The sequence below is a fragment of the Neodiprion fabricii genome, chromosome 4 (assembly GCF_021155785.1).
Source record: "Neodiprion fabricii isolate iyNeoFabr1 chromosome 4, iyNeoFabr1.1, whole genome shotgun sequence".
NCBI lineage: Eukaryota > Metazoa > Arthropoda > Insecta > Hymenoptera > Diprionidae > Neodiprion > Neodiprion fabricii.
In genome coordinates this window covers 28,314,266-28,338,302 of record NC_060242.1, presented here as the reverse complement: position 1 = coordinate 28,338,302, position 24,037 = coordinate 28,314,266, and the positions used below count along the sequence as shown (strand labels likewise).

Genomic DNA, 24,037 nt, shown 5'->3' with positions numbered 1-24,037 from the left:
ACAATAAACTTTTCGTGCCTGTCTATACGATAAACACCTATTTGCACACCTTTGAATCACGATATATCGTATGTACAATAATTACCTAGAAATGATATAGAAAATTCACCAAACATCAGAAACGGTTTCATTATATTAGTTATAATGTGCCAAAAGTAGAACAATAAAGTGAGGAAGTGAAAAGAAAAAAAATGATGAGTGGGCGCTGGGCATGCATTGGTTCAAGGTTGAATAATTTATTAATCTTATGCCAAAGGTTTTATGTCACGATTATATGCGAATAACGTATTTCCACTTCTTTTGTTGATGCCATAATTTCGGAACAAGTCAACAGTGCCTCCTAAAACCTCACCAGCTTAATATCTAGCCAGAAAACGTTCAGTCACTTTGTTGTAAAAATTTTCTAACGATTTCTCACAGTAAAAGTATAAAAAGGATTAGTATTGTACCCTCCCACATCCGGCCTTTCATTAGCCCGCCTTCTGCGCGGTCTGACGCTGTCTGACCGTTGGGCATTCCAATGTGTATCCTTCGGTTCGAGACGGAGTAGGCCCAAGTGCAGAAGGCCACGAATGACGAATCAGGCCCTACCGTGGAATTTTCGACATGACTGTACACTCAGTGGTTTCTTCGAGATTCCAGTTTTTTTCCCCAAGCGAAGTCGCACGAGAGTTGAATATCTCCCACCCAAGGATCGAGATCTGGTACTAAAGTTTCACGGCGGAATATGATCAGGGATTTATTCATCCGCTTAATTATTTCGAGTCCTCATAGACATCCGGGATATCTCGTCGTCCTGACCCGTTGCGCTTGTCGGTTTTTGGATCCTTTACATGAACAAGCAATTACAAATGAGCTCAGGATGCAACCCGCCGTCACACGCCTCTCCTTGAACCCGTGGTCATTAAACGCCATGAAGAATAATGGTGCTCTCCCAGTGACCGCTGGTCAAACCAGAACACCTCAACGGCAGGGATTATCATCGGAAATTGGCTCACCTCCGGAGCGTGAAGAAAACACGAAGACCGGCTCTCTTACCGCAAGACGAAGCCTCGATTAGTCGCAAGCCGCAGTTAACGCTACGGTTTATTGCGAATATATTTTAATATTCTCAATCGCTCGGGGCCTCTGAAAGCGGATTTCTCGAGTGGGCGCGACACAAATTTCGCGGGAAATACCCCAACAATTGGCAACGGTTCGACGAACTGGACCTCCGATGTTTAGATCATTTCACATCCGGTGGGCGGCGGTAATTGAAGCATCATCCTTGAGTATCGTTTCGCAGGAATCTGTGTCCCTGAATGAGGAGAGAAAAAAAAACAGGGTTACGCGAAGGAGGATCAAGATGGATGGGGCAGTGATATTAATGATACGGCATCGTGGCATATTTTCAGGGTGTCAAAACCGGAAGCTAAATGACGGGGTCTTTTCTCATTTGGTACGTCTGATGAAAGGTCGATTTGCTTATAATATTGCCAATGGCGACACTCTCACGGTTATATTAGGGGAATGGCCGCGTTATTCGCGATGAGCAAGGTAAGCGCATTTTTATCAATTCCAATCATCTGAAAAGCAAATAGGAGACTCGGTATTCGATTGCCCTTTGATAGTACTGATAAAAATCTGTATGCAAAAAGTATTACGTCTAATGCCTATAATTGCAGCCTTTCATAACTCGAAAGACATGCTGCAAAGTAAAACTGCGAGATACAGTTGAGGCTGGATTATTTAAATCATAGAGCAGAAAGTTGTCGGCATTGGATTTGCAAAAATATTATGACACGACGTGTCTAGGAAGAAATTATAATAATGACGTAACGATGCATTTTCTGTGTAAAGACTTTAGTGGAAAAAAACTTGAGCTGAGGACAGAAATAAAAAAGGATAAATTAATACGCAGCGGGCAAGGTCTGCAAGGAAAAGGTAAATCGTATAATAATTTCGAACACATTCGAATTGAAGAGTTGATCAAAGCGGACGGCATCCGTCACCCCGGATTTGGAGATGCAGCGCGTTAGAATGAAATTTACAATATTATTGTACATACTCCATTACTGTTGTAATATTGAATATGCTTATCAATTAAACGGGTGATGCATTCACCAATATTATTCGCGTGTACGTATTCAGTGGTATATCTTACATTTAATGACGTGAATGTTATTTCGTTATATAGCGCTAACGATAAGATGGTGGAGAATATGTTTATGCGGTAAATCTGGACTAAATAATACACACAACGTGTAACTCACATCCCTTGAGTTGTTCCTCTTATCATAAAGATGACCTAAATTCATGCTAATTCTGGTCAGATCACCGAAATGTACGTGCGTTTGGTAACCAGTCAAAGATATCCGCTCGAAGGCCGTTGTTATAGTCTGTAATCTGCTGGAACTTGGCATCATTTCATTATCATCTCGCTCATTGTATGTATACGTTTGGAGTGATTCCGACCGTTTATCCCGCTTCTGTGCCCAATCGAAAAGAAATTCGGATCTTCTCAAATAAAAAAAGAAGCTAAAGGTCAGCCAGTAAATAAGGTCGTCTTATCGACAAACCTGTTGAACAGCCGCCTTTCCTTAATATCTGAATACCTCTTACAGTTAAATTGTATGCGTCTGCATAATACTTTTTCCCTATATTTGAACAGAAATTCACATTTAAACCGATGTATCAAATATCCGAATGCCATGATGGAATTGATTGACTTGACTTGCCGGTTTCATGTATGCAAAACTTTTCAAGCGAGTATTCCAGGCTTGAAAACTGATAGATCGACCATTTCAAATCTAAAAAAATAAAACACACGCCTTAAAATGGCTCAGTAGCTTAGGGTCGAAATATGCATTTTGCTGTCTTGTGACTCGTGACTGGCCTGGCTAGGTTTTTTCGAACATGAAGTACAGAGTATCTACGCAGTTGTACCGTTGTTCGTCATATTATTTTGTAAAATTCCACACCCAACATGGCCCGGCGTCAATTAACTGGTCGTTATCCATCACCATTTCACCGTTACTTCACGAGCGTCGGAATTACGTATCCTCCCCTACTTTATAAATTATTATATTATTGCACAGTTTCGTTGTAGCGTGATCAAATTTTTTTTATAAATATATTTCAGTTTATGTCTTCGAAACGATCAACTCTGGCGTAGAATTCACGTAAAAGTTGTGACTAATGTTACAAGTACATGAAATACATATTCGGGAATGATTCGCTACCGCGAAGCGTGCTACGGAGTGATTCAAATGAAATAAACTTCCTGGCAATTATCAGGAGACTCATTGTATTCAGCCGCGCTGCATTATTAGTAAAATAAAGCGATGGTATTTGAATCCCATATTATGTCACCCGCGGTGCAGCTGCTGACTTTGTTTCCAATAATTGCTGCAGCGTACAAGCGTTGAGATCCTAAATCTCGATGCATACGTGAAACATACTTGCAGCTAATCCTCACAGGGTGCAGAGGGCATATCACGATTTCTTCGTCACTTCTTACTTTCAATTCAATTGTTCAAAGCTTTTCTCTCTTTGATTTGAATTGAATACAATACGAAGTAACAAAAATGTTGTATCCGGTGTTTCGCTTCTTAACGATTTTGATCCTAATTAATTATACAAAATCAGATGATTGCCGAGACAAAAACGTTACCATATTTTAATATACTGTGTATGAATTACCACGTAAATTTCATAAACACCATTGAACAATACATACAATAGGAAATTAATAACCTGCAATAACACTGTTGTTCGCGTTAGGCTTAAGTGAAAAATACTTGACTCACAATCAGTTATCGAAATCAAACTCTGAACTAAATTCATGGCTTCTGTGCCCGGAGGATTAAATTTGATGAAAATGCGTCAGTCGACAATCAGCGACTTCAAAACCACATAGATTCCAGCGGCACATTGCGTCGTAGTTGATTCTTCAGAGGAAAACTTTATTCTTTCAATATTAACGCTTCGCGATCGACAATCAGAAACGGCTATCAGTTATATAATCAAATACGTACTACCGAAAATATTACCGATCTTCAAACGATATTAAAATAATTAATAGCGATAAAAACTCCTCTTTGAAATGAAATTACACAAAGCATTATCTCGTAATTATAGGTTTTCGACGTCACTGAATTTCGCGATCAAGGTCCATATTATATAAAACCGGATGGGCTTTAAGAGTATATCTACTCACGCTATTTACATAATACGTAACGACACCCCGCACGCACCGATAACCAATGAAGATTTGCCGCAAGGTAATAAATTAGTTACCCGACAGCATAAGCCGATCGTTTATAGAAATCGCAAATACACCTGGATAAGCATAAATAGAAGATTGCACAATTATGCTGACCTCCAAATGAAAACACAAAAATAAAAAAAAAAATAAAAAAAAATGCGGTTCTGCTTTATACCCATAGCAATTTCTTGGATTTCCCCACATCGCTGTAGCGGATACGTCTTTGACGTCAATCTTTACGGAGTAATTTAATTGGTTTAAACTTATGCGATGTTCATTGACCATTAAAATTCTTTAAAAAATAAAATAAAAAATGAAAAGGCCGCGAGTTGAGAACAAAAAAACGCTTGTTGACTACTCTCCGACCATAATTAGCGACCCGAATTCGATATACGGAACTGTATAACACTTATAGTGGTATACTCAATACGCAGGCAAAGATGTTGTTCTAACCTGCGTTGAAGAACCAAGTTTGTACACAGTGTAGCAGATTCAGCTAACCAGATTGAAGAAACCCGATGGAAAAAACCGCAATCAACCAACCCAGAGAGAGTACACAGGCGTGGGATAAGAATGTGAATCAAATAATGAACGTCATATCGAGATACATGAAAAGTATATCGGACGATCAAGCGTTCGATTTTCCTTTATATTTTTTTCGAGGCAAGCTCACAATTTGCATAACCTGGAGAATGAATCCTTCCCTGCATGCGTTGAAATCGCCAGATTAAAGTTGCGTTAAATTGATCGGAACTCCGCGTTTTTCCACATCCCTGGAGACAGGCGTATACGGATTAATGGCAATGTATCTCATCGCAATATTTTACACATCACACTCGAAAAAAATTTTACGAAAACGCCGTGAGAGAAAAATAACGAAGGTATTGCGTCGCGAATTTACGCCTCAATTATATACATTTTGCAGGCTTTTTATCAATGCAGTGGGTTATTTCTGTTCGACGTGTGACACGGCTTAAAAATTGCTTATTACTTATTCTTTCTAGCTGCATGTCGTTGGTCGGTGAATTATAAATATTCTACACGAATATGCGTGTCAGCTAACAAATCTCATAATTACTACCGACTCTGTATTAACCTATCCGGAAATATATAGTTGCCTCTCGATCGAAGTTGTCAAGGTATTTGTCGCAAGACTAACCGCTCTGTTTGTCTGTGCAACACACGATCCGTTAATTCCGGCATGTTGCCGGCTTGTTGTTGATTTCCATAAGCAATTTGCATGCGCAAACTGATCGGAGCATACGGGTGGAAGAGATTTGTCGTTACATTGACTCACAGGTCACATGAACTTTCCTGCAATGACGTAGGGCGCTCAAAAAGTCAAGAATTATCGACTACCTACATTGAATCGTGTGTGCCTGCAATTACCGATAATAATCGAGCAGCTCTTCATGAAATTGGCATATAATGTGTTTTGAATCGCGATTGCAGCCGATATCCTCGACGATTAGTAGCTAAATCATTTACGATATTCATTAATTGCGCATGTCGTTCAACCGGCATAATAGAGCATAAATGATCATTAGGACAGTAACACGCATTAAGTTAGTATAATATTACACATGTGAATAATAATTTGAAGCTGTTTCAAACATCGGTATTGTAAAACGTATCGAAACAATTTGGGATAGCTGTAAGGCGTTAACAAATTGCCATTTTCTAACAAAGTGTCTGATAGAAATGATCGCTTCCAAACCACCGTCGCGTATATTTACAGTATGATCATTTTCAGAAGGTTCATAAAGATGTCATGGATTCTCTCAAATCAGGCATAAACAGAAATTGGAAGCACGATTTGTTCAGAAAATATTTCAGAAACGAACTATTCAAAGTTGTAAGCACATATCATAAAATTTCAACTACCCGATCAAAGTAAATAAGCCTGTTTGAATCCATTTAGATAGATAAACTATATTTCCAATTCAACTGTATGTTATATTCTGATGGTCTATTTAAAACTAATTAGATATAATTTTGATATAATGAAGGTTTTTTACTTTTCGATTTGAATAATGGAAGTATCTTTAACATTCTCTCGCCCAAGATGAAATGAATCAAACTAATTGAATACAAATTTTGTCTTTATCTGATCTAATATGACAAGAATACAATTTAAGGGGGTGCTCTGATCGATTTCGACGTTGACGTATATATCTCCAAGTATCAAATTCGAAGTATTTCAAATGCGAAAAATGGTTCAATAGCAATTCTAAACAAAAACACTCCAACGCATTTTCATTTGCCGCAGAAATAAAGAAATGACATGGATTCTACGAATTTACTATTGCGATTTCGTAGAATCCGTGCCATTTCTTTATTTCATCGTCAAATGAAAATGAGTTGGAGTGTTTTTATACAGAATTGTGTTGAGCTTTTCATCGCGATCGAGACACGTGGACTTCGATATTTAGAGATATATATGTCAACGTCGAAATCGACCAGGGCACCCCCTTAAAGATCCGATCGTATTTAATTAGGTCAGACAACATTGACTTCGCTTCTACTATTGAAATAGAAAACTAAAAAACTTTCACGTAATAAATACTGTGACAGGTCCTCCTTTCCACCTGTTGAAATATATTTAATACAGTCTCGATAGTGAATTTTTTATGTTGCTGACCTTATTGAAAAGTTGTTTAATTCGGTGAGTTAGAATTCAACAGGCTGGATGTAGTTATGAATAAGTATAAGCGGCGATGTTTCAATCCAATCCGCAAGCAAAGGACGAACCCCGGTTTTTCTTAAAGACTTTTTTTTTGGGACACAACATTTAAAAAAAATATGCTCAGATGGTTAACGTGTCGAATAGTTGTTTCCGTCAATTTGCGTAGCGATCGTAGTGTATGACATCATGAGTAGCCCATTCGTAAATTATTGTCAATATTTTCCATCGATTTATCAAGATTTTGACGAAGTGTGTACCCATTATAATGTTTTCTAGAACGTCAAGCTTGTTTTGTTTGTTCATTTACTCGAATTAAAGCATTTACGTCAAGACGTTTTATCTGCAAAAGAACGCCCAGGATCAACGAATGGCAGAACAGTCGTACATAAGATTCATGCAAAGTTTAATGCACCGTAGGAGGAAGTGTAACGAACAGACGAGTCTGGCAGAAAAAGTCTCACACAACGCAAACGTGATCTTGACTCGCATTACCGGTTTCAGAAGCCTGACTATCGCATTACGTCGAATATACGGGTATCTAATCTGTTATACAATTACTCCAAATTAGTTAGAAAATTGTTCAAACGGCTCAACAGTAGCGCAAATTTCAAATTATGTACCATTACGTACCTTACACCGTTTCTGCTTTACGGGTGAAATTCGCTCGATTTATGAATCCTTTCTTCACAGCCGCACAATGGGAAAAATTTCATTTAGAGTTTGCAGAAAATTGCAGTCAGATGGAATGTTGTTTGAACAACGTTTTAAAGAATCCTGGAATTACAAGAAAATCTGGTACAACTATTTAGTGTAACCATAGCTGTAATTACTGCATGATTTGGCAATTGCAACGTAATAGCTGTTCATGTCGCTCTGAAATAGCAAACTTATGCGAATATTATATACCTGGTAGAGATTTGTTGAAACATGTGCGATCCAGAAAGAAAACTTGGAAAAATTTTGTGAATTCAGTACAAAACTATGTTGTTAATAAATTATAATAATAACGATAATCAGATTAAAATATTTGAGGACCGTGTAGCAACTGCAGATAGAAATAATTATTCTCGCATCGTGGTCAACTTGTATTAAGTCTTCTATGGGTGTAAGGTTCACGTTGTGTAGGTATCGCAAAAAAAATTTCGCATAATTCGACCGATGTTTGTGCGAAAATTAATCATTTCCTTCCACTCTTATGCTGCAAATGCTGCAATATTAATATCAATAAGTCAATATGTCATGATGTATTACGTGTGAATTGCCACTAACATTCAACATCTCCGGGCGTGACATGCTTTACGATCTGCACCATACGTGGGTACAAAGCCGGGTCATGCCCTTTACATCACCGTCGTGAATAATCATATTAGGCACCTGATTAATTGGCTAGCTAATCGCATTTGAAGTTACCAAAATGTACTTTGCACGAATAAAATTATAAACCTGAGAATAAAAATATTTGTCATTCTCGTTTATTTTCATGTTCAACACAGCTGTGTTTGTTTGTAATTTTAGTACTTCCCAGTTGCCACTTTTATGGTAGGGTTATAAAATTTTATATTGATCGAGGACTTACAAACAAGACAAGCGTCATTTCAAACTAATAATGGTATTCACAATATCGTTATTAGAACATAATTGATTCTTTCGATCAATTTCTTTCTTCTGTTTATATCGACAGATATTGTAAGCATTAAAAAATAAATTTATTTTGCTATCAAATTCGAAATTATTCCTAGTTTTTCATTGCATTTTTATTACAATTCACTCTTAGACTTACGGCATTCGACGTCAAGGAGTTACAGCTCTGGGTAACATTGTTCAGGTTGCTGAACAGTGCATCTCTAGAAGTTAATGCATTTTACCCTGTCAACTTCTACGTATAACATTGTCAGGGTTATGGCACGGGAGTCTCAGATTTAGAAATCATTCTATAAATTGCATTAAAATGAGTAGCGAATTGTTTCAACACGGGTTTTTCCATTTGCATATTGCCTGTTATTTACAGTACGTAGAAAAAATTCATCGTCCATACATATACGACTAGTTTACGGCACATATCATAAACTGTTCCCATCAATACACGATCCTACTTTCAAGTCAATACTCACGGCGTAGTGTGGAATTTTTCGATCATCGAGCGGTGGAATAACCGTACGAATCTCAAGGTGCGATTTACTTAAACCGCGGCTGCAATCGACGTCAACAGCGATCTCATAACAAATAGAGTTACTATATGTATGTATAGATATGAACCGATCGCGGCAAGTCTGTTCCGATATTAAATTCACTCTAACACTGTGCGCAAGGTAGTGATTATATATACTTTTTTCTCGTATATATTACCTACTCCGGCTTACAAGATCTTGCATCTATCGCGGCACACGTTATATTACATATGCGCAAAAAGATTGAAATCGTTGATTACAGTCACGAAACAACTGCAGCCTACATTCTGCCGGGGAAGGACACATTGATACATTTGCATAGCGATCAACAAATGCACAGACAGGGAATTGTTTGTCTGCAGTGCGGGAACTTTCTTGGAACAATTTTACAAGGTGACGATCAATGACGTCATCCACGTGGAATGGAAAAATTAGCGGCACATGATACAGTGATCAAATAATATTCGGAAATTTGAATCGGGGTTGGAAATTTCAGAGTAATTAATGAGATAGTCAACTCTTTTCGAGATGTGAGAATGCGGGTAAAATCTTGCGAAATAGAAGGGCAAATAAGCGACGAAATTCAAATTAAATCTTATTAATCGATTCAAACTTCATCGATATGAATTAAGGGAAATTGTCTCAACACGTACCTACATTTATTTACTAAAATTCATTATAACAAAAACAAAGTTGCCCGATATAGTACAACGGGATTTGGGCTCAATACACGCCGCAGATCACATCAATTAATCCGTTTCCAGTTGAATAACACTTTGAGTGTCGTTTTATTTTCAACCATGTCTCTGGTCCTAGACTCATTTGGTTTATACACACAACTCAAGCAACCGTGCGATATTCTTACATCCGGCTTTCATTATACCAATTGGGGAACAGCATCATTCCTGTTTATACGCTTATGTGTGTCCCACACGTACATCGATGTATCGGGATATTAATTGTCAGTGTGAAACAGACACTGATATTTCACTTGACTTCAACATCACACGAATGATAATGAATTTAATCAACTGTAACGGAAATAATAAAGGAAGTATGATATACAGGTTTACAACAATTATAATTAACGAAAGCTATTTGAAAAAAATTTCGCATACTTGTTTCCTTAGTGTAGGTATTTGGAATAGTATACAGTTCAATCACGAGAAAAAAATCATGTTAATCATAATAATCGCGTGCTTTGGAATATTACAGCAATAAAATCTATGATAAATGTACTTTTGACGCTCCGGGTGTATAAATTACGGTGCGCGCCATTCAAATGTCGTCACAGGATCAATAATGAAAAGAAGCATGGGTTCTTCCTTACAAATTATGCTAATAAGGTTACATGATTCTCAGCTCTGATATATTACAGACATAAAAGATACAGGAGGTATTAGAGTATAGTTTTATAATTCACACGAGGTTCAACATTTCTTATTTACAACTCGCGATGATTCCAAATTGCGCAGTTTGGTGTATTTTGAGACTCTACTATTGAAAATATTTCTTTCGTTTTACTGAAATATTCAAAATTTTCATCGCGTACACATTTCGACTTCACATTTATTACAACATTCGCAAAATTAAAATATATTTACGATTGTAAGATGACGTTATGAATTGAGCATATCGGATTGTCAACAATTGACACGGACTTACGACAAAACCAGTTAACTATTTTTCAATGAAAAAATCTGTCTATGGTATAATCAGGGACAAATAATCGTACAATATACCGAATGGTGAAGCATAAAAAAAGATGAAATAGATGTGAATAACAGTCAATGCTCACCATGAGATTAATCAAAGATCTCTGGTAAAAATGAGGAAACAAAAAAGCAAAGAAAAATTAAAGATCTTGCACGCTCGTTAGCTACGGGAACAAATTACCGGGTTCAAGTCGAGGTGATATGTATACGATAGAAAAACATAGGCGCGTTTGCTTATAAATTCTAGGATCACCTAATTTATGAGTTAATAGGCAAAAAAACTACATAAAAAAGACACACACACACACAATTCATGTTCATCGATATAATCTTAAAATGATGCATTCCAATACCTGGTACAGTATTAAAAATCATAGGATAAAAAAAAGGTAATGCCTTGCTCGGAAAGAACCTATCGGCAAGTTCAAAAGTACGAATACTTGCAAGGATAAATTGCACGTTGCTAGTTCTTTTGCTTTTTCACACTTTCATCGTTCAGTGAGTCCAAAATCTGGGAAAGAAACTGAATTGCGAAACATTAAAGACTCACCGGTCTTTCCTTGATGAAAGTTGCGTCTGCAAACAAATCGTGAAGCGCAAATTTTCGGTCAATTTCTGCCGACGACACCTGGTAACCTGAGAAGAGAATATTGGGCTTAGCCTAAACACTTTTTTCCTCACTGACGTAAGCAAATCGGCTAGAAACTGATATTGACTTCACATTCTGTTATTACGATTTTTTATAACCATCTCAATTCCGCGATCTCGCCTCGTGCGGCATTTAATAAACTTTACGTTCTAAGTAATTGAGTGAGTGATCATATTTTTGCTCAACATCATAAAATGTTGAATACATCAAGATCGAACGACAGTACGAACACTATCCAAGTTTTTGCCGTTCATCACACAATTTTTCACGTGAGGTAGTTTTTTGCTCTCAAACCCACCCGTACCAACACTGCATTGTGTATTTAAATTAAAATAAAATAAAATGTAAATGCTCATTGCACGTGTATTTTTTTCTAAAGCATATTCAGCCATGGGAATATTTTCGATTAATGTTAATTCGTTAGTTATCGATAACTGATCGTATCACGTATGTTGTACGTAAAATTGGAACTTCGGTTGTCAGATAATAATTATTCGTAAAGTCGTAAATACCTACTGTCCAATCAGCCGTTTCGAAAAATTGGGTCTGAAATCCAATGGTTTTCTTGATCGGATAATTATCATTTAGTACTGTGAAAGCCTTCTTTGGCTGTAGATAAATTCGGACCTCAAGTCATCTCTGAGGACTTACATGCTCTGCTTTTAATCCACATGAATTTATGAGCGCAGTATTACACCAGATACGTCAGCGGCCTGGAAAAGAGTGTGAGCAAATACTAATGAGAACAATGAAACAAACATGCTTTGACACGTATCGGTGAACACAGATATCGAAAGTATGAGGTATCTGGTCAACTCATCGTGTATCACCCTGTGAAATCTGTGTCAGTAATTAGTAATGCCGTAGGCAAGAGATTATCGTGATTCCAGTCATTCCGTTGTTGTTGCATACAGGCCACGAGGAACAACAAAAGTCACACGAGTCAAACTGGGCGAAAAAGAGAAACAAGTAAAAAAAACGTACCACCCTATGCAGTCACCGACGAGCGGAAAACCACGTCGATAAAAGTTGTTATTCACCCTCTTCGGCATGAAAAAGCATTTACGCGCGATTTCCAGTAATTTCGATTCATTCTTCAGCCTCGGGAAAAACCGGTGAAAAAACAAATCGTAAAAAGGGACAACTGGAAATGATGATACGTCTATCGCGGTAGAGGTAATGACGGGAGTTCAAGAGAGCAACGAGACTCGGTAAACACGGAATCCATGATTAAAATTCTTTTCATCCGCCATATTGAATTTACGCAGAAATTGACCGTAGTCGTTGAGGCGCGATATGAGGTCATGAATCATGACGTTGGTTGTGAAGATTGATCACCCGCACCTATCAGCCACGGCAAATGAACATGCAATGATTTTTCCACATAATTCGAAATTTTTTGTCGAAAAATCACACAAAGTGTGAGACCTATAGAACAGTCTCGGATAGCGTTTCTCTGTGAGGACATTTTTCAAATGTAGAAGAAAAATGAGAAGAACAAAATCATCCGTATTCCTCGCCCTTTGACCATATAAACTCATCGTGTCAGCATGTCAGCAATTATTGATTACAGTAGGTACTAAAGCAAATATCAAATTTCACGAGTATGCAAAACGAGAAAATCTTCCGTCATCAATAAAGTCCTAATCCTAGATGTGAATTTTAATCAGACGTCAAGAATCGTTCATTAGTCATGCGTCATGGATATTCCGGAAATGCCTGGTCCTAGTTTCACAGAATGAGATCATCCACCTCGATCAAGGATTATGGTCTTTCACCTGTTTTGCATTAAACTAGAAATCTATCGGTTCCGAACTCTTAGCCATGAAAATAATGGCGGTCAATAGCACTGTTCACCAGTGAAAACTATATCGTTTCTTACAATCGAACTTGCGCTGCGTTTGGAAATTGCCCGAAGCAGATTGTCCTAAGTAACCTTCGTACAGTTTACAGTAGAGGGTCACCAACTTTGATCGAACACAGGTATAACTCATTTCCTTTCGCATACTTGGTTGGTAGATTGTCTTTCATGTGAGCTGTATATTCGCGAATCTTGAACGATGTACTATATTTCCCGTGATAGAAACACTCGCCAAATAATCAAAGACCAGACTTTCAATTACTTCTATGCTTCCGAAGCTTATCCCAGTGTCACTCTTTCAAGGTAACTTATATCCTTAATACCTCGGAAACGTGGTGCAATGGTGATGCGATTATCTCAGATAATTACACTGTATATGATGTAACGCTACATAACAAATGACGGAAATTAACTCGGGAAACAAACATTTGATCACCCTTCGAGCAAGAACGTTGTAACTGCCAAGTAATTGAGAAAATTTTACGACATCCCTACGACATGTACTGTGACAGTGATATTTTGAATCGTCTGAGGCTTTCTCGCGTGTAAAAACCCGTTTTTCGCGATCAATGAAGAATCACATGAATCCCCGATGATACTGATGCAATCGAATACCGCTGCGTTAAAACCATATCAAACCGGTTTCACCTTCCTCACTACAATGTTATAAGTGGAACAGAAAAGTATTCGATGACAAGTTCTCAAGAATGCAAGATCGGGTAAAACTGATTGAAGATCTTTTAACGTGTAACTGACCATTGCCTCGGAAAGATTATTATACCTATATTGTGAATCTTTACTTCGACGAAATAATATATTTTCATTTCGACTAAAATAACGTTACTGAGTATATAAAAAAATGTTTCGTCACTTTTATAAGTCGGAATTTTTTTTGTTTTAAATTAAGAAAATCATTCAATTTACGAAATAAGATCATTTAGTGATACATATTATGAATCAATTGTTTTCGCACCGTCGAATAATAATATTTCTCAAGACTACTCAAAACGGTAACAACTATTTTTATCTGACGCAGTTATCGCAGACCTCGAAGTGGCAAATGAGTTTCGAAAAAAACAACACGTATTTTCTTCTACGGTTTTTGAAAATATGACAACCAATAGTCCGACGCTTCATTTATTCGAGAATCAGACAACACCCTAATGATATTTTTGTTTTCACAAGTTAATTCCACCATACATCCCTGCAAGAAATGCCGAGTCAATGCACGGATAAGACATTCCGTACGAATAACGCAAAATAACTCAGCTTTTCAAATCAAACGGAGTCTCCAAATTTTCTGTCGTGAAAACCAACCCACTACATCAGTGAGATTATACCAAGGTGAATCTCGAAAAAATATTGATAAAATTAGAGAATTCTTCAAATTTTCCCAAGTAGAATTTCACTACTGTTCAGTAAATATGGAAAAAAGTTTGAGAAAATCGCTGAACTCTCGAAATTTTCTCGGGTATAATCTGACTTGTGTCAGAGTGACTTGCAGTTTTCACTCGAAAAGAATGAATCTGACATTTTACTCAACAGAATTTCGAGGGAATGAAAAAATTTTTTTTACGAATAAAGAGTGAAAGAGTTTCGAGGCAGACAAGAGATTGACGAGAAGCAGCTGTTTATTATATATATGTATAAAAAGTGGGTGACATTGAGGCCGAACCACGCTGAACGGTTGCAAAATACTCTTCTAGAAGTTTACCAGGCGCAGTCTTTTACCACTTGCAAAGATCGACGCGGATCGTCCAGAACTCTATGAAACGTCTCGAGCCGGCAGCTAGTGACCTGAACGTTGGTATAGGCATGTGCGATAGCGGAGGAACGGCGCGCGGTCAAGGCGCGTGTCGGAGACCCTGGTGGTGGTCTCAACCTCCAGAGGTGGGGGCGAGCTGCACCTGTCGATTGGCTGCAGGTCCACGTGCGGCATCCACCTCCATTTTCATTGGGAGAGGTGAAAGTGGGGTGCGTCTGGAGATATTTTTCAAACACGGTTGGAAATTTTCGCCACTTTTGCATTGTGTCGCACGCCGTTCGCACCGGGTAGTAATATTGGAAGGAAAACGCGGTCCAAGAAACACCCGAAGAACAGCCATTCGGATAGTTGAAATACAGACAATTTTATTCGTCGGATCGTCGTGAAGAATATTCAAGAGCGAAAATTACCCTCGGGATTTTCTTTACAGCTGAAATGTTTCCCGCAAGTGTAGCAACGCACGGGTATTAACACTGACTAGAAGAAGGTCGTTGCAATCCGCATCCAACGAGGAGTAAACAAGGAAGTCTACTGCATAGCTGCAGCGGGAATTCGAGTCGAAAGTCATGTGTAGAAGTTTCGAGATTTCATTGCCACTTACCGCGGTTTAGTATCGAGTTGAGCAATCGTACTTTGAGTGTGGGAAACGTTTATACTCGTAAAAATCATATCGGAGACTCTCGCCTCGCGAAGGCACGACTGCGAACCTATCGGAATACAGACGAGCTTTCGGCGTCTTCGCGGTGAAGCGATCGTGCTTTTTGGCTACGTGGGGAGAGGAAGGACTGCGCTTATCTTGTTTTAAGCACCGAAGAGACTGCCAAGTGTAGTGAAATGAAGGAGGTTATCGGATTCTTGGACCGTTTTACCGGGCGCCGTTATTCCGCGGTCAACACAAACTCGTGTCCCGTATCAGACACCCTCGACGGTACGGAACCCGATTACCCGCCATCGCCGGGGAATCACAGAAGCTTGAGAAGAAAGTCTTCCGTCGTAGTGAACCAGTTCTTTAACGCCGCATTACCGGTCCACTCGGACGGACGACCAAGCTGGCCAAAAAGTAAGTTTTTATTTTCAAGAGTTCGAGGTCGCCTACAGCTTCAACTTTTTCATTCATAGTTACGGCGGGGGTGTGTTCCACCAGCCGTCGATAAAACATTGAAAATTCGATTCGCGAGTTATTCTCGGACTACCGCGTTTGGAATCCTTGCAGAAATTGCAATAATAAGAATAACTGAAAATTTATTTGAAAGATCGGAATGTTTCACTCGAGTAATTTGATATCTCGGGACTAGTTGGGTGTATGGAAAATTTTCAGCGTTACTGTAGCGTGTTACAAATACGCTATCGGATGAACCGCTGTGAAATTATCTCACGATTCACTCGTCGCAAAAAGTGCATCGTGCGCCAAGGCATCGCGGCGAGGCGAGAGGTTCTTACTCGCATAAAATTATCCAAAATCTATAGTCAAGTAAACAATCGTGACTCAGTTCGTTCGTCAATGAATCAAAAACATGAGCGGAAAATTCCTGCTAATTGCGGTAATTCTTGGTCGATTGATACTATATATACCTGAACACCTGCATTTCAATTGCTCGAATCATAAGTAATCATAGTTACTTACATTTACACGTCTGACAGAGGAATGCTTGGTAATTTTCTTATAGACTTATGACGCTTTATTTTTTATACCCGGGAATGTCCGAAAGCGTTCTACGGGCTAGCCGACGGACGTTAATCGTTCACAGTTAGAAGCTGGTACCGGTAGATCCCAGGCCAGATCAGCGGAATCCCACCGATCGATTTAAAATTACCCATCGTCATGGAGGAAATAACAAAATGCACGATTAATATCATGATGCTGGAAAAAGTTTAACAAAATTTGGTTCAGCCTCAGGTTTTCGGAACATCACTTACAGGTTTCTTACATCATATTATCGTTATGAGGAAATGATTACTGACAAAGTTAGCTTATACTAAATTGGTTCCTGATAGCTTTCGCATTAGTAATCCGAGGGCATCGTATATTTCGCGATTCAATATCACCCGACAACGTAATAATTATACGCGAATTAATTATTAGAATCAGAAATTCGAATGTATCGATTGTCCAGGACGAGAATGAAACTTGAAATTGCGTCGACTGGAGTTGAGAGTGATTATTTTTTTTCTTTCTCAAAGTTGAGTAAACCGTGGATAGATTTTTGGCTGCAAATCACACTTTCTAGAAGCGAAAATTGTCCGTCGTTGAACCGCGGTGTATGAGTAATAACCTTGAAAACATACCTTCGGATGTGTAACATACAATCGCCGAAAAACCCATGTTTACGCGTTACTCATACTCATTAAACTATTACAAAATCGGTTAATGCCCGTTACCTGTTACGTTACGTATCGGGCGTGTAAAATATGCGGTGAAATATTGTTTTCGTTACATAAAGGCTTTTCGCGGTGATTGACTATCGAGGACCGGTGCCAGAAAGCGAACCGAATCGAAACTGTTTCCGCCACGGAATAAACAAGCCTTCGTGGCAATGACTTCCGGATCGGCAGTGTTGGAAAGATTATTCTTTTACAGTGCTCGACGCCTGTGCAAGTATAAGACACTTTTGGATCGGACATTGCTTACAGTAACCGCTCTTTCAATGCTAACTAATTTCCTGAATTAGCACCACCATAAGCGATAACCAAACACGACGCGATCCTCATACAAAGAAGTTAACGTGCCGTTTACCAAACACATAAATCTAGCTCAGGTCGAATAGGCGGCACGAGCTGCGGACTGTTTCGCACCGCCTTCCATTCGGACAATGAAATTAGACGCAGCATCATGCGTGTGCGGCTCTAGTGCGAAACAAGGTTCGGCCATTAGGTCAGCCTTGGTCTGGATGATCGGCTCGAGGAATGCGAGGGCTGAATTTTGCGTTTTGAAATACTTACACTTCGATGAAACGTGTGCGGATCCGCTATATTGCATGGTCTCTTTGCCAACGTGGTTGTGAACAGGAATATAAACGACATTAATCGGGTATCTCCGATTTGACCGAAAACCATTTGTGAGTTATGCGCCGCGTGCAAACGTCGGTCCGTTGCAAAATAGCCGCGCTTGTCTGCAATTCGGATTTGATAATTATGCAAATTAGAAGAGGGGTGATTGTTCTTCGGCACTTCTAAGCAGCCCATCATCATACAGATGATGACTATGTTGCGCAAATCGCAACGCCGTTCTTGCAGCGTGTAAGTCTCAGTTTGTCACGACGCTAATGAAAATTTTAATGAAACTCATTCTCTCATCTCAGGCGAATTTCTCCGTACAAATTAAAGGCCGCACCCGGGTAAGGAGTTCAAGTCACTTTTTTCAACCAAAAAATCACACACTTTTCACTTTACTCCACTGTAAGTGCATCGGCAATCTGCCTCAGGTATTTGGGTGAGCAGAATATGCTTCCTGAAATATTGCAAGTGCACTGATCTTCATATTTCAACTTGACCGCCAGTATAAAAACTGTGCGACGATAGGAATATCAACCGTTCTGTTTCAATGCCACTCATATAAAACTGACTTCTCTTTCACTTCGCTACATCGTTGTCACGATCTTGATCCGTATCACATCATCACCGTTCACTGTTGGGTTATTGGAACCTCAAAGTTGCATCGATAAAATCCTGGAATTCATCACGCAGCTTATTGGATGCCATAAAGTTTTTCACTTTACTTGCAAAGAAATATAAATGCCGAACAAAAGCATGTGTGTATGACAAATTTATACTCATATATATGTGAATAAAATTTAGACATATTTGCACGTGCCAAGTGGTTTCTTTCTCCAGCAAGCTGTAATAAAGCGATTAGAAAACAAGCCACGTACCTCGTGGAAAGAATTCACATATTACCGAGGCAAGAACAGATTAACGACCTCTTCACTTCGGTTCGTATCTATCTCGATATCATACTTCACATCTAGACTAGAGGTTCAGAATTTCCGTGATCCGACACACAGTGTTCGTACTTAGACTCCATTTTCAACTGCAATTCAAAATTCTTAGGTAACACGTATCACCAACTCTGGTAAATTGTTTGTTGAAACTGCAGCCGTGTAAACGTAAACAGCGTTTATGACTGTTGGTAAAAGTGTGCAGTTACCCTACACATTTTTCGGAACTCTTATGTTAATAAACTTCTGTTTTCGTCGGGATTCACTGGAATTTTATCAGCAATATTATGTTACCGCATCATACGTGTAATAAAACAAAAGATTTTTTTTTTTTTAAATTGCTCAAATATCTGCGAGTAAGGCTAAATTTGGAACGGTTGACCAACTGCGGAATAATACGCGAATGATGAGGTGAATTTTTTCGTTCCATTTTCTCACACACATTTCAGTCGATACCACGTATTATGAATACATATGTGTTTTATTGGATGAGATTTCTTTATCAACTGTTTTGCTGCCTCTTTGTCAGCACGAAAACAGAGGTAAAAAACACGTATAATAAGCAGGTTATAATTCGGACAAGGTGGTTTTGCAGGTTGAACAGATTTTTTTTTCTTATAAAACACTTATAAAAATTGCACGACCGCGAATTAAATCCGGATTCTGGTTATTAGGATGGCAATTAAATTTCCATACCGTTCGGTCAACGGAAAATTTTCCGACCGCATACCATGAGATATTGATTTCTTATTTCTTTTTATTTCTCCTTTTTCATTCTCAAAGGTAATTCAACCGTATGTTAACTTAGTCGAGGACGATAACTCATCTTTTGTTTACAGTCATACGAAGAATTCAGATGGGTTATCAACCCGAACAATAAAGTAATGCACTCTCTCACCGCGGATCTCTGTCTCTAATTTCATCCGGTATCGGCTATTCATTGCGCGTAATTGAAGATGTGTCCTTTTACAAATAGCGGGAATGAACACGTTGCATATTCAATCATATATCAGGGGACCCTCCACGCGCGATCTGCAAAGATCGATTTGCGATCGCCACCGCGTCTTAAATTCTGCAGCCGTTAATCAATTGACATTCTGCCGCGCATCAAGTAATCGCACAGTGCTCGTGACGTTCTAATTCGAGATTCAGATCGCGCGCCAACATTCATAGTAGGTGGTCACTCATCATTAGGCCGACATCATACCCGGAAACATTCATTACATTTCAGGAAATGATTTACAACGATCGAACTACGCCTGTACTTCTTTTTCAGTATTATTTCTCACATTAATACCCCGGAACAAAAAGTAACATTAGAATTTTAACCGTGTATCGACCTGATTCATCTAACGTATCAAGTACATTCAATTAGAGCGATTAGCATTTTGTCAGGGTTCGTCGCCCCTGGCTGTTGGGGAATCGGGTTTTCAGCTAATATTTCGGAACCGAGCCATGTATCCGACCAACGAAAACAATGATCCAAGTTCAAGAGTTGCCTAATTATTTAACGATTCGACCCCTGATCTGGGTCAAGTGAAAATATATCTGCGTGCCGAAAACAACGCACGCGAGTTGTCTATAAGTCGAGGGAGTTAATTTGAAGGGGGACAGTGAGAGTTGGTATTCGGTTTGTGCAGCGGCGCACAGACGCACTTTCTCTAGGATAGTGTGATAGTGGCTATGATAGTTGCAACATGAAACACCTCTAACGAAATACTTGCATCAAGAGAGAGAGAGAGGGAGAGAGAGCTGGTCCTCCGCAAAATCGTGGCGTGCTTCGATAATTTTTTTTTTACTAGGAGCCGATCATTTAGTTAATAATAGTGTCATAAATCTGCTATGAAAATTTCTGCACTGCCAAACCTCCTAGAATTGCAGCCATTTCATACGTGCCTGTAAATCGATTATAGTTCTACAGTGAATACACGCGATTTTACAAGTAAGCTGGTACCGTAAGTTGATTATATAAATTAAATTCTCGTCATAAATTCAAATTCACGTGAAACCTACGTTGTTCATTCCACGCATCATTTCGACTTAATCCGAAAATTATAATTAATGGAATGAAACTATTCCTCACGTTTATCATAATTAATATTATTATGAACACGAGGTATGAATTAATCGCATCAGAAATATGGCTAATATTTATTCATGTGTTTTATTAAAATCCTTTCGTACAACACAAGTATTTTATGACCCCATAAAATTCTGCGGCATCTTGAATAATCACCAGTAGATTACCGATGCAAATGATCTGATAAATCACTCACCTTGATTTTCAATTCGTCGACTGTGTATGAAACTTTATCAACCGCGTTCAAGTGACGTGGATTAAATGAACAATGGCAGGACTGTTGATAACGCGATGGATGTAAAAGAAAGATGGATACCATTGGATAGACGAGCACAAAGCTTACTCATCGTCGAAATTAACTAACCTATTATCGCGTTCATTAGTGTATTGCAAACCAGATGGACCTTCAAACCATCTGTTCGCAGTTATTCGCTCGTTATGCTAATGTGTTGTATGCTGGTGTTGTTTAATTCCCATTCGCATTTTTGCTGTTTTTTTATTTTGCTAAAATTAATATTTATCGTCTATGATATCGTTATTTAGTCACGAACTCGTGGTAACTCGCGTTTCAGATTCGGTACGATTGCTAATGGTTTTCGGTACCTGTAAATCAGTGGCGATGAGGATTCGACGATTTCAGTTCCTACTTTAATCTTAACGTGAATTAATTTTCATCCATTTTATCGACTTACAGATACGCTGACGTAATATTACTCATGGTGGAATTTAACGCTTACAATTAGCATTCTGTTGCTTGAGATCAAAGCTGGTAATTTTTACAGTGATTTATACGGAGAAAAGTAAATTTCAAATATCCATCAAATAAATATTGCTCAAATTTTGAAAAAAAAACTAAAAAATCTAATCGAAAACGTTATTTTCTTTCCTATTGGATTATTGAATCAATACATAGTTATTCAAATTCCTCCTTTTGTTGAACCATGAACTTGAGAATACGCGTCCGTCACATCCAATAAGCCATTCGCCGTCAACTTTGGTATGCAGTATTTATGTAACTTTGCATCATACTCGATTGAGCGGATGCAAAGGTAGTAATTTTATAAAATTCCCAAAAAAAAAAAATCTCCCAGGCTGTCGTTATTACCCATCGATTGTAACATTATATAAATGATGACTAATTGTCATCGACTTATTACTTGGAAGAAAAATAATCTGCATCACGTGCAATAATGCGTAATGTACGCTGGGATTGTAGGAAATAATTATGACGCATCTTTCAATATCTTCAGTGAAAACCAGTCTTGCTTCTGAAGAATTAAATATGCATCAATTAGACTCAGTGCTGACAAATTCGAATGACCATTAAGACTGCGTAAAGGCGCTTTACGGTCTGATGCGTGAAATATGAATACGTCACAGTCGAAATAATCCATTACACCGGGGTCCAAAGTAACAACGTCGTCCCTACATACACACGTATGTATGTACTGCATTACATGTACTCTAAATGCCGTTATGTTCACTAACTACCTCACGAATTTAACGATAGTGGGACTCACGCCGCGAGTCTAAATTTACTTCAACTATCAAGTGATGAAAAATCGAACGGCTCGTTAGTTCTTGGCCTATAGTGTATGGTTATTTCCCTTTCATCCCAATGACGTCGGTACCTATATCACGCAGCAGTGTAGACGACCTGTTGAACTTGACACGGACCGGACCGTACCTTGACAGAACAGTCCATTGATGTTGCTCGCGTACGCCGACTGGTTGAAAAAAGAAAAAAAAAAACAAACTCTGTGCACACTTACCGTAGTAATCAGACAGATATGAAGAATGACTTTCAAATTGCTTCCTGGCTGAAGCACCCGTACTTGCGCCCGTATTATTACAATCCCCGGTAGAAGCTGTTCCTTGCTCTCGTGATGATCATTCACTTAATCGCACAATGAACTGTGAATGAGAATAAAGGCATCTACTGATAGAACTAGCGTGAATGAATCTGTTCAAAAGACCGGACGCGCGAACGTGAGTCACGAGTTCTACAAACATCAAGTCGAATTTTTGGAATTACGTTTCATGTCTTTCGGACACACATCGTATTGTGATCGACCTTTTTCCTTGATATATTCTTCTTAGAGAAATAATTCAGAGCCCGAAGTACAGAGAAGTTTGCCGTCTGTTTTTAACAAATCCTTAATCGGAGATTCAAAGTGGCCACTATCAAGAAATAAAATTACATTCCAACAATCTCGTCTTCAATTTTTAATTATTGTCGCATCCGGCACGGTGAAGCGTATGAAAATTCGGATGGAAAACTTGTTTTTGAAAGGAATGTTACCCGTTTTTTTTATTCCTTCGGCCTCGTGATATTGACAAATGAAACAAGCACTATGTTTTATTGATGTAATGAATTGACCCGGATTATTCGACATTCGAGAATTTTATTCACCGTCTACTACCTGGTGGTCATTCTCAGACGTGAAGGAACATTCAGGTATAGCCACTAAAAGAAAAAATGTCTATATAGAATTTTAACATCCGTATATATCAAAGACAAAGGTCAAAATGATCAATAAGCATTGGAACTAAACATGATGGATCAAACGGTATCAAATATTATTATAGCACTGTAGGTACGAAAGTTGACGGCTGTGGTTTCGATTCATTGAACCAATAAAGCCATTACTTACAGCCTGATGAGTGTCCATAGAATAAATTGATTGGAGCGACTGTTTCGAATCTTGCAAAGTGTCAGATTAGCCAGTATTTACGGAAATCTGAAAGCGCATAGGGTTATGATTCTAGAAGAAGTATGCCGATGGCGATAGACACGAATTGGCCATTTGAGTTAGGAAATCAACGTCGTTCAAGGCCGATCTGGTACTTTAGCTACCAGCCAGTAAAAGCAGCGGAGGGATTAAGCAGCTGAGGACTCCAGTCGTTGGCAGACTGTGTTATTCTGGAAGTA

General features: G+C 38.6%; 1 protein-coding gene across 2 annotated transcripts in view; it reads left to right on the top strand.

The window, feature by feature from the left end:
- Positions 1-24,037, top strand: part of LOC124179501 (scavenger receptor class B member 1-like) — a 42,055-nt gene that overhangs the window by 1,419 nt on the left and 16,599 nt on the right. The window contains exon 1 of one of the 2 annotated variants that reach the window (XM_046563951.1): positions 15,338-16,150. The exons of the other annotated variant lie outside the window; for it this stretch is intronic. Within the exon in view, the coding sequence (XP_046419907.1) occupies positions 15,925-16,150 (226 nt within the window). The 5' untranslated portion in view covers positions 15,338-15,924. Of the gene's footprint in view, positions 1-15,337; positions 16,151-24,037 lie in introns of those variants that run through there. 2 annotated transcript variants of the gene reach the window in all.